Here is a 12,541-nt window from a genome sequence, read left to right as displayed (position 1 = left end):
GCCTTCTTTGAAGGTAGACATGCAGAAAGTCCGTATTAAATGTTCTTCTCGCTGGCTTGGATACGTGGATAGAATGGGAGAAGATCGTGCTGCGAGGAGGGCTTATTTGAGACAACCGAAAGGACGCCGATCGGTCGGACGTCACAGGTACCGCTGGAGCGATGAAGTCCAAAAAGATTTCAAGGACCTCGGTGCTAGTGGCTGGAAGGAGCAGTCTTTGAGGCGTGGCAGAATCTGGTATCGGAGGTCAAGACCCACTTTGTGTCACTGCGCCACCGAAATAAGTAAGTAAATGTTCTTCTGGCTGACTGCTGTATTGACAGTTTTGTCATGACGGAATGAGACATACGAATTTACTCAGCTTTCAAAAGCGAACACCAGCCACTAATAGTCGTGTAGATGACGAGAATGATACGAGCTGTAGCTTAAGATACAGTGCTAAACCATAAATGCATTGCCCTGAAATTATCCCTCAAAAATATCACCTTTATAAAATATCAGTCATTGAAAATAAATCACTATCAAACCCTGAATAGGGTTCAAAATCAGAGTAGGGCGAGTTGAACTCTGATCTCCCATAACTTGAAGCGTAAGGTGACGACAATATAGGATCAGAAAAGGGAGAATTCGGTCCTAACGCCTCGTAAGGGGACATTAATGTAAATCCAGTTCGAGGATTTGAGATCTTCTTGGAAGAGCCCTGTAAAACAGGGTTGCCACCAAAGTTGTGAAGCATCATTGAATTTTCAGCGAAATTTGAATTTCCCAAGAAATTTGCGTTCAGTAGATTAATTATATCTTCATCTTTTTGAGTTGGTACATTTGTATGTGGATTTTCATTGTCGTTTACTGGCATGTAGGATACTGATTTAGGTTTTGTCAGATTAGGCAAAGATTCTGTATTGCTACTAGATGAATTCAGCTCACTGACTTCAGGTGACGAATTCAGGATATTGCTTAAAATCAACAACTGTAATGCTATAGCTAAGTTATTTAGTACAGAAACGTCTACCCCTGTAGTTTGACCGTTAGGCGAAGCAATTGGAAAATTTGATAATGCAGGTGGTAAATTCGGTGTAAAGGCAGGTAAACTTGAAGCCATTTGAGACAAACTTGATGAACTAGGTAAAACAGATGATAATGGAGGTAAATTTTGTCTTAAAGTAGGTAAATTTGTTGCCATTTGGCCCAAACTTGGTCGCCCAGTAGGTAAATTTGAAGCCATTTGAGACAAATTTGGTCCCACAGCAGGTATATTTGATGCCATTTGAGGTAAACTTGGTCCCATACTAGGTAAATAAGACGAAATTTGACTTAAATTTGGTCTCACAGCAGGTAAACTTGATGGCACTTGAGGCAAATTTGGTCCCAGAGAAATTAAATTAACAGATACAGGTGCTGGTAACATATTTGATGTTGGTAAAGGTATATTTGATGTCATTTTTGCAGTTTGTAAGCCGTTAGAAATAGCTGCTAAAGCTAAAGAAGGTAATGAAGGAGATAACGCTGAACTCGGAGATAATAATGATTGCATGTCTAGTGCTCTTATTTGTCGAGAAGGATTAGTTACGACGTATTGTTTTATTGCAGATTGGGATGATATCACCTGGAATTATAAAAGAAGTTTTATACAAAACGAGTTTAAAGCTACTTTCAAACAAGATTATGCAGGTTTTAGTATTTCCATTTAACGTCTATTCTCGTCCAAAGAAAATCATAGTTTTTTTTTAAGTTTTTATAGTTTTTTTTATACATGGTGGTATAAGTTAGTGAAAACTGAAAGACATGCACTAGGACACCTTATCATTTTTAAATAGCGTTAAAATTTAGAGTTAAAAAACATGATAGTTTATACTAACTTCTGGTGAATTGTACAAGACAATAGTAATTATTAATGTTAAATATCACATACCTTAACTAAAAACAGCTGACAAACAATAATTTTATAAAACTTGAAAGCCATGTTAACTTCGAACGTTAATACACGAATGGCACAACATCGTCACAGCACATACTGATATACTTTGTAATCTTTTTTCGATAATACAAGTGTTACAATGTTTTTGTAACGTAGCAAACTATTACGCCTTATGTAATAACGAAATCTTTCCTATGTACAACATACGACAACATCGTCAACCCATTTTTTTGGCTCAGAGGTTTCCTAGGTGTTCTGTAAATGTAAAAATAACTCGTTTCACTGTGAAAAAACTTCACACAGCAATCATACAACGCCTTGCGTGTAATGCACAACATCTTTAGGGTTTTGTTGAGGCTTCCTCGCGTTTGCAGCGCCTCTGGCATGGTATCCTGAGTAATGTTTGTGTGCAATTTTAAGTATTTTTTTGTTGTTCTTATTGTTTTGGCCAAATTGTATAATCAAACCATTATGTCAAATAATATGTTGTTTTATTACGACAGACTGATGTACCTTTTGGTCAAATAGGTAGGTATGTTTTTTCTCATAAATTTGTGTTCGTGCGTTTGTTGTATGCCAGAAATATATAATAAAATATCAAATAAACATAATCAAATATATATAATAATAATAATAGATCTTCATTCTTTCGACACCGTTAAGCGACATCTGTGAGAGATTTATAAACCTTCTCATTCAGCCGGTAAGTTTCCAGTTACCACAAGCTGACGTTAATGACGCTTTTATGAAAATGTATTATTCATATAGTAATTATGTGATGGTACACCTTTATTACACGGTATAAGGTCAAAATTATTTAAAAACGAGAGTGGTTCAGTATAACTTTAATAATCTGCCATACACCATTATGATATTTTTACTATACTTCGGCGAACAAGTCCGGTGCACAAGTAGTAAATGACACAAGTAAAATTCTCTTTATTGTTCCATTTATTAACTGGCATACTTAGGATCCGCCTTTTTTCCGCGTTTCAGAGACCCGTCTGAAAATAAAAATCTCTCATAGCAAAAGTTGTTTGGTTTCATTCTTTTAAGTAATATTAAAATTAAAGATTCACTCTCATAAAAGGATGTTTGTATACATTACAAATTGAAAACGACACGCAAAGTGTTAAGAGGGAGCATGCCAAAAAAGGTTTGACGTTGGCTCCGCCCACATTTGTGAGACAAATATATGCCTGAAGTTCGCGTGACATGCGACAGGAGATGTTGAATTTTGCGCATTAAAAGTACCAAATTCGTTTTAGCGGAATAACTCTAAAACTAAAGTGACAGTTCGCGATCATGCATAAATATAATTAATTATCTAATTTTTGTCATAATAACCTGTAGCATTTCGAGGATGAATCGAAATAATGTGAAAATTAGAGGTCATTTCGTGATTTTTATCTATCGAGGAAACTTTATTGTTTTATGTTTCTGATTAGTGTCTATGCTTGAATATATCGTGTAGTTACTCATACAATATTTTATTTTTAACTTTATAGTGGATACCCCTCTAAAATCAAATCGAAGATTAGGAATTTTTCCTCTGCTCCCTCTTAAGCAAAATGTTAGGTCGGGTTTCTTTTTCTTTTATTTGATATTTGATTATTATTATTTGGTTAGATATGCATTGCGATGAAATGTTATGCATTAATTTTAGATCATAATGGTAAATTAATTTTCTTTTGATGTAGGTACATATTTTTATGTGCAATTAGTACTTTTGTTGGGTAAATGGCATATTTGGTTATAAAAACTTGCTTTTTTGGTGAGCGGTTATATGCTACCCTTTTTCAATACGGACATAACAGTTTTGAATTGCAATAAAACACGGAATAATTTAAAATATCCAGCTGAAATTTATTCCAACTACAATACACATGTTACATTAAAAAATGGAATTCGGTCTCGTTCATATGATCACAGCGAACACGTTTGCAGTTAGTCAAACGATCGATCTATTCAAGAGGAAGTTCGATAATCCGGTCGGATGGCCACCTCGCTCATGCAACGACCGAGTTCGACTTCCATTCTTAAATGTAACATGTGTGCGGCACACATGTTACATACCTGGAATAAATTTCACCTCGATATCTCACGTATTCTGTGTTTTATTGAAATACTAAATTGTTATGTTTCCAATTAATTCTACACGAGTATTGCAAAATATTTTATTTTAACGTCATTAATTTTTACTAAATTAAATTTAAAATTAACAGGAAATTGGAAATAAAATAAAACATTATTATTAAGCTGTTGCTGCCGTATTACGTCTGCTTGGAATGTTTTATCAGAGGAAATACCAACTTGTGGTACGGAGAAAATATCTCTCCAATTGAAATTAGAATGTTTTTTTTTAATTTCGATGACGACGATTGAATTTTGCTTTGGGGTAAAGTTGCCTTTATATATAGAATAATTGTCCTGCAGAAACGTGTTGTTGGGGCAATTTACAATGTGGGCCCCAAAATGTCTTTGAGATAATAATTTTAAAGAGATTAACATTGTTACATTGTCACAGTACATTTATGAAAATATTATTTATGTTAAGTAAAATATATTTTTTTATGAAAAATGGTGACAGACATAACATTAATACGAGGAATAAAAATAAACTAGCTATTCTTGATAGTCGTCTTCAAAGGGCAATGTACACGCTTCTATAATGATATTCCGAATGATATTCAAAATTTGCCATTTACGAAGTTTAAAACTATAGGAAAACAATAACTTTATACTAGTTATTATTAAACCTTCTGCGCACTTAGACGACAAAAATCCGTAGTAGTGGCCCGTTTAGCTCTAACAGATAGTCTCGATCTAAGATGTTTAAATTAAATATTGCAATGATAAATGTTTTTTCATATACATTTATGTAGAAGAAGGTATATTTACAAAGAGCAACTCTTAGGGTCGTATTCTAGAACTCTACTAATACTCAAGTCAGAATTTGAGTATAGTTTAAAGCACTCGAAATCATACTCAAGTCCCTGCCATTAGGGTCGTATTTCCAGTGCTTGTGTTTCCAGTGCAATCCTGACTTGAGCATTGAGTAGAGTTCTAGAATACGACCCTTAGAGTTTCCTGCTCATTCTTCTCAGGGGAATCTGTCTTAGGGTTGGGCAGTAGAGTTTAATCAATAAGACGATTTCAAGTGTAATTTTTTTACATATGATATAAAGATTATTTGAATTTAATTTTGAATTAGAAAACGGACTTCTTTTGCAAGAGCCTGGGGTTTATCGAACTTAATTAAATATGTTTTATTCATAACGTCTTTGCAGACTTATTGACGGTGCTTAACAACTTCCCTGTCCAACGAGTCATATGACTCATGGGTACGTTCTGAAATAAGTCCATCAATCAATATGACTCGTTTCTTCATGCAACTTCAAGCACCTTTTTCTCTATGAACGTGATACGGTATCTGTTATAGAATCTTGATTTTTTGGTAAAAAATTTGATTTCTAACCTGAAAGCAACCGAATATACCATTTTTTTTTATATCGTCTAATATTGATTTATGAAGAAGAAGGTATTAAAAAAAATCTCTTTGTAGATATCAGTGGACTTGAGGTGACATATAATTGCCTTGTATGGAGACAGGGAAGTTGTTAACATCAGTTAGGTCATAAAGATATTCCACTGCTTATGTTACGAAAACCCAGCTGTGGAATGTCATTTATTCATATAGAACATTAGGTAATAGAGTAACTTCAAGATGATTTGTAATACTTTTGAAATTCATTTAAAAAGTTGCTAAAGAAACATTTCTTTTATCTTTAAAAGATAACATTATATTATGTAAAAGATTACTGTGATAATTAACGATTTTTATATAAAAAGATTCCGATTTTACTCATAACATCATTATTTAATATATACAAATATCAACTACATATTTCGTTGTTCAAATATAAATAAGTAGATAATTGTTCACGACAAAGAAGGAAGGAAAAATTTTGCTTACAATGCATTTGTTGAAAACTGCTCTGTTTGCGATATTCATTTTCGAGGTAACTAATTTTATTTATAAATATATAACTTTTTATGGTATCATATGATGGAACCAACAAGTCGTGCGCCTGGTGGTAAGCGACACACCTGTCCATAACAGTTTATAACATGTAATAAGACAGATACGTAATAATGCAGATAACACCATAATAAAGCTCTTTGTGAAAGAGTCTGTCCAGGGAAATACTGCCATCATATCCATTTCTGCCGCTAAACAATGATGGTAGCATTGCCATCCGGTTTTACAGAGAAAGGGGGCTGATGAAACTATACAGGCATGGGACTTGTTAACTTATGGCTCAGGGTGACGGGCGTGACAGGGCGATTTAAGCAAGGCAGATTTAAAGCTCTAAGTGGCACAGCAGTTATTATGGACAGACGTGTCGCTTACCAACAGGTGCACTTGTTCGTCCCGTCATTTAGTATTATAAAAAAAAGTCCCACTGTGACGAATGCAGTCACAGTGCCCCTCAGATCTTGTGACTTAAAGCTCTGATTGACACTGCAAATGTAATGGACAGGCAGTTCATGACATGTAACATAAAAAAAGTATATCTTTAAATGTGAATTTTTAAATTTAATTTTTTTTATTTCTTCACAGACTCTATCCGCTCAAAGTTTACCAAGCAACTTCCGACAACCGATAATTACAGAAACTATTATCGAAACAATATCCAGTGAAAATGGCAACACTCAAGCCTTTTGCAAAGAGCTTGCATCCGCCATTCAAAGTGTTGTCATATCAAAATTACAAAAAGGAACACTTCCCACCGAAATAAGTAACATATGTTCGTGCAATTTTTGTACCAAAAATAACCCATCTATTACTGAAATAGGGAACATTTGTACCCGTCCTTTGTGTTCTAAAAATTCCTGCCCATATTCCAAAACCAACTTATGTTCTTGTCCGTTCTGTACCTCGCAAAATTTAAATAAAGGCCAGTTGATGTTTTCACCTTTGATACAAGGTTCTAATGCTGCTCCTTGTGCCTTAGTACGTCAGAATTCACCCATGAGTGCAGTATACTTACAAAAAAGCTCTGAAATGCAAAATGATGGTACAAAAGGAATAAATGCATTATTTTCTCTAAATAACATTCAAAATCCTTGTAAATGTTTAGGACCTTGTTGTTGTCCGAAAGATCTAGGCAATTTATCTGGCAACAGAGTGCCTAGATCCAGCAATAAGTTTTCTGAAATTTTTCTTTTGAACTCTCCTAATTTATATAGAAATAATTTTGCCTAAGTTCTTTATTGGGGATTAAGTATTTATTGTAAATTATTATTAAAATAAAAATACCAACGGAATACAAAAGAGTTTTTTTTATATCCTTTAAACTTGTTATAACTCCGTTTAACCGTTTATTTAACTTTTGACAGCTCTAATTTTTTTTTCATAACATCAAGTGACGGAACATAGGTTGACAAGTCCCATGTGCCTGTAATTTCACCCGCACCCTTACCCTTCAAAACCGGAACACAGTAATGTTGACATTACTTCTTGGCAGCAGAAATAGGTGAGGTGGCAGTACTACCCTGGACGAACTCTTTCACAAGGAGCTTTATTGCTACAATTAGTGATGTCCTAATGCGTTTACGATTCGTTTTTTTTTTATAACAATCAATATTGTTTATGAAGAAGTTTAACTCGTGAATGTGAGCGGGTTCTAAAAAGAAGATATTCCGATACCCGACGATTCATTATAATGAACAATAAAAAATTATTATAATTAATTTAATTTCATTATAATTTATTAAACAGGTACCAACATTTATCAACTTGAATTATTTCGTTACGTAATCGGTTGACTCGATATTTATAGGAGCTAAAGAGCATGTCGCATCACTAAAATTAAAATATAAAAGAGTCCGGGAAGTGTTGCATAGATTGGTTGTATGCACTGACTTACAAATAAATGGACGACGACGGGTCTAATACAAAAACCACGAAAAAAATGTCCCAAGTCAACCTATTTAAACGTAGTGACATGTAAAGGAATATGAAAAAGCTAAAACGTTGAATTTAAATTGTAATGTCATCGCTGTCTAATTTTGCTTGCTTCGCTGTCAGTCGAACAAACGAAGACTAAAGCGTGAATGGCGCTCTGTATACGATTTTAACGCCCTATAAGTTCGGACACTTTTTAGCGCGGACCCGACGTCCATATAATTGTAAGTCAATGGTTGTATGTCAATAATTACGGAAATTCTTTAAAAGTTAAATAAATCATTGGACGGAGTATACTTATTCAGACAATGTAATTTGTGTCTCATCTTTCACTAATAATGCATCTAACTAAAAATCCACCATCATCATCAGTTTTCATGCATCCACTGCTAGACATAAGCCTCGCCCTGAGAACGCCAACTCTCCCAGTATTGTGCTGCCCGTATCTAGCCGCTGCCGACCATCTTTCTCAGGTCAGCTTTCCACCTTGCTACAAGGCATCCTTCACTACGTTTGCTCTTACATGGTTGGCACAAACTACATGTTACTTTCGTAAAATTAAATTTTTATTCAATCTAACTGCCAATTAACAATATATACATAAATGACTTATCGTCGGCGATAGTGCAATTACGCGGAACTAACTGATTTTAAGTCTCCATTTAGGTAATTTAGGCGCGAAATCAAATTCGCGTAAGTGTCGTAACAACCAAATTAGCGTGATTTACGGAAATCAGTTCGTAGAAAACATAAATTAATGCTTACTGTGCAAAAATGAAATTCGTAGCCATTGAAATAACAAAGTAATAACCATTGACTTACAATTATATGGACGTCGGGTCCGCGCTAAAAAGTGTCCGAACTTATAGGGCGTTAAAGTCGTATACAGAGCGTCATTCACGCTTTAGTCTTCGTTTGTTCGACTGACAGCGAAGCAAGCAAAATTAGACAGTACTGCGATGACATTACAATTTAAATTCAACGTTTTAGCTTTTTCATATTCCTTTACATGTCACTACGTTTAAACAGGTTGACTTGGGACATTTTTTTCGTGGTTTTTGTATTAGACCCGTCGTCCATTTATTTGTAAGTCTATGGTAATAACGTTAAACCCATCTCCTGTGAAATTTGGTTTGGTGCCGATACGCGTTTTTTACCAATACCACATATGCGAATTTACACTATCCCCGACGTTATGTTTATTTTTTTATGACTATCAAGTGTAGGACGAACGAGTCGTGCGCCTGGAGGCAGGCATCAACGCATTGCTGTCCCAATCAGAGCTTTAAATCGCAAAGATCTGAGGGGCACTGCCGCTGCGTCTCATGTGTCTGTAGTTTCGTCTGCAACCTTTTCCTCTAACACTGAAGGTAATGATGCTCACATTACTGCATGGCAACAGAATCAGTACTTCCTTGAACGAACTCATTCAAAAGCGATGTACTGTTACTAAAATTTTCCAACTACTAACTTTGTTCATTGCCACAGTTTTTGCGACATCAATGTTGTAATTTCGTAACAATATCACGAATACTATAAAACGAGTTACTATTTCAGTAACTATTTCAAGTCTGTCCAAGATGGCCGCTTTTATTTTGATATTAGTGTTTTGTGTCTTATTAAATAAGGTAAGGAAATTATTTTCTTGTGTTCAACTCATGACATTATTAAACAGACTTTTAATGTCATAATTAGAAATAATTTGAACTGGTGCCACCGTAAAGCAAAGGAGTAAAGCCAATCCTCGTATCGTGGATGCCTGGTATTGTAAGACCACGCGGGCGTCACGTTCGTTCCTTCCTGCAAGATGTGGCATTGTCTCCTGAAGTACTGCCTTTGTGCTATGACATGGGGTTCTTCAAAAAGCGTGTCAACAAGGCTCCCTAAGGCTGACGACGCAAAGGATCTGATGTCTATGGACGACGATGACTACCTCCCATCAAGTGGCCCATCTGCTCGTTTGCCTCCTATATTATATAAAAAAACTACCATAGATAGCATATTTATGATTTGCAACATTAACTTATTTTTCCAGACACTATCGCAACCCTGCTACACAACAGAGCTGCCATCAGCGCTAAAATTACCATTAGATAAACCGTACGCTACTTCCAAGAACGATTTCATTGTAACCTTCAACTCTTCACCAATAGAACCAAAGTTAACTGTCACTGTTCCTCACAATTATGTTCCTGAATGTGCACCTTCAAAGGTTACTTGTACACCTATAATTAAGTCTCTAGTTCCAAATCAAGATATACCAAATCTAACTTCATTTATACCTTCTTCAGAATGTTCAGCTCCAAAAGTCGCTGCAACTCCAGAAATTGCCTTAAATCCTTTTGTAGATTCTAGTTGTACTTCTACGGTACCTGTTTCTGAATCCATTCCTTCTAAAAATACATATACTACAATTTTTACAGACTCCAGTTTGCCCTCTATACAACCTGAATATACTACAAATATAACACCTTCAGTTGCATATATGCCCACATCAGCTCCCATTTCTGAACCTTTATCGTCAGAAGCAAAGATATCGTCTTTATATAATGTACCACCAGTAATATACCAGAAGACAATCCAAGATAACAGCCTAGCTATGTCTTTATCCAATGTATTACAACTATTTGTACTCGACAAAATATTACAGAGATTATCTCCTACACCTTGTCAAAATTCTAAATCATTTGATTCGAATATTTATTCTTCTTACTCTGATAATGTTCCTGTAACTTTTAATAATAATTTTAATCCATATTTTGTACCGCAAATTGAAAATGGCGTAATCAATACTAATTCATATAAATATATAGAAGAACCAACTAATTTTATACCATGGAATATCGATACACCTTTGCCTTGTTCTTATATTGAGGATACACCAAGTTATTATGATCATAATTTGATATCTACAAACGTTTATGATATTTCTGAAGAAATCTCTAATCCTTACAACAATATACAAATGATTCATAATCCAATTGACCCTTATAGCGATTCAAACGTATATGCGTACCCTATTGTGTATGAAAATATTGCCATCCTTCCAAATACACACGTAGATACATATACTAGTGAATTAACTGATTGCATCAATACAGATTTACCTATAGAATACGAAATAGTAGAAGGTATAATTTCGAAATCAGTAACTTACGATAATTCTAATGGTATGTACACGCATTTAGATCCTATTTACGAGTATGTTTCACCACAAAGTGTTGAAACTATAGAAGCATTACCTTTACCTTTTGCGGAGTCATCTTATAACTTTGTTAACACAAATCCTATAATATATGATTTTGTCAGTCCTATTTTGACAAATCCTTATAACAGTCCACAATTGTCTCCTGTTTCATCACAATATCCTTCATCAACGTATAATGAAATCAATTCAATGCCATTGTGTTTGGAATTGTTAATGCCTTCGTCAATACCATTGCAACTAGCTTGTATCTGTGACATACCAAAATCTGTACCTGAACTAACTTTAGGCATTGAACCTTTATTCTATTGTTCCTATTGTGAATATATGTAAAAATAATTTGAGGATGGATCCACCAAGTACCTGTTCGATACCTTGAACAGATTGCAATGTCACGCCGCATGAGTTGATACCTCGAGTTGATACCACTTAGCGTTTTTTTAAAAGACCTTAAGTCCATGTTTTGGAATTTAAATGTTTTTACAAACATTGTTTTAGATGCCAAAAATTAATGAAAGTCATGAAGTCTTTCGTCGTTTGTTATTTGTTGAAAATATTTTATTTAGCCTTAAGATTGATTTTAAATGCCTAATTAATAACTCATTCTTTTTAATCGCTCTGCACTAGTGTTTTAAAGAGAATGACCCCCTTTACACAGTCACTCTACCGCGCGGGGTTAACCTATCACAAACTCGAATTTCTTTTTTCCGGAATATACGTTTGTTCAAATTTTCATTGCCCCGAAAACCGATCGAATTATTAACAAAACCGTTGGTCTTTCAGGATATGTTGGATGTTTATCGCACAGACACTATTAGATTCGGTTAGGTTATGTTAAGTTAGATTTAAAAGAAAATAACATTTACCTCTCAAAATTACTTTCGATGTTAAGAAAATTCGAGCAAACGCTGTTTCGGTCTTATGGCAGGTAACCTACCGTTCGTGATCAGGAGTTGTTTAAATTTTTTTACACTAACATTGCTAGTGTACGTTTTTATTACAAAGGAAAGAGCGTCCGTGTAAAGGCTAATAGCGCAAGATAGACCGCCTGAAACTGGCGTGTGTCGGAGTGTACACTGATGAACACAACCGCGCGGTCTTTCCCTTATCCTTCTAACGTCTTTACACGCATTCTGAAGTGAAGAATGCTGTATCACGCGCGATAGGGTGTGTAAAGCACGCTAATGATGTTCTAGAAGTACCTCCGTAATCAAGTTGTTGTATTCCATCGCAAACAAAAAGGTTTGGTGGCATCTTTTAATTTGACACAAGGTGTATATATTTATATGTCTGTATATGTTTCGTATTTATGTAATAAGTATATATTTATTTTAAAGACATCAACCTACTCTGTATAAATATGTAACCCAATCACTGTTTCAAAATAATAAAACTAATATAACTGCTCTAATTACCTGTACTGTACAATTTAGAAATTTGTAAATTA

At 34.7% G+C, this 12,541-nt stretch overlaps 1 protein-coding gene across 1 annotated transcript; it reads left to right on the top strand.

Moving 5' to 3' along the window:
* Positions 1 to 9,461: 9,461 nt before the first annotated feature.
* LOC113227572 lies at positions 9,462 to 12,541 on the top strand. The gene is made up of 2 exons (XM_026460526.1): positions 9,462 to 9,517; positions 9,925 to 12,541. Exons 1-2 carry the CDS (start codon positions 9,470 to 9,472, stop codon positions 11,425 to 11,427), a joined length of 1,551 nt encoding a protein of 516 aa, XP_026316311.1. The 5' UTR covers positions 9,462 to 9,469; the 3' UTR covers positions 11,428 to 12,541.

Source organism: Hyposmocoma kahamanoa, unplaced genomic scaffold (assembly GCF_003589595.1).
Source record: "Hyposmocoma kahamanoa isolate Upper Pololo Valley unplaced genomic scaffold, ASM358959v1 211, whole genome shotgun sequence".
NCBI classification, from domain to species: domain Eukaryota; kingdom Metazoa; phylum Arthropoda; class Insecta; order Lepidoptera; family Cosmopterigidae; genus Hyposmocoma; species Hyposmocoma kahamanoa.
The sequence above is the reverse complement of the archived record's forward strand: the minus strand, read 5'-3'. Positions and strand labels throughout refer to the sequence as shown.

What these genes read in the sequence shown, in the direction of transcription:
- LOC113227572 (XM_026460526.1), top strand. Translation starts at nt 9,470, where the DNA reads ATGGCCGCTTTTATTTTGATATTAGTGTTTTGTGTCTTATTAAATAAG. An exon ending in TTTGTGTCTTATTAAATAAG is followed by an intron (nt 9,518 to 9,924) that starts GTAAGGAAATTA and finishes TTATTTTTCCAG; the next exon opens with ACACTATCGCAACCCTGCTA.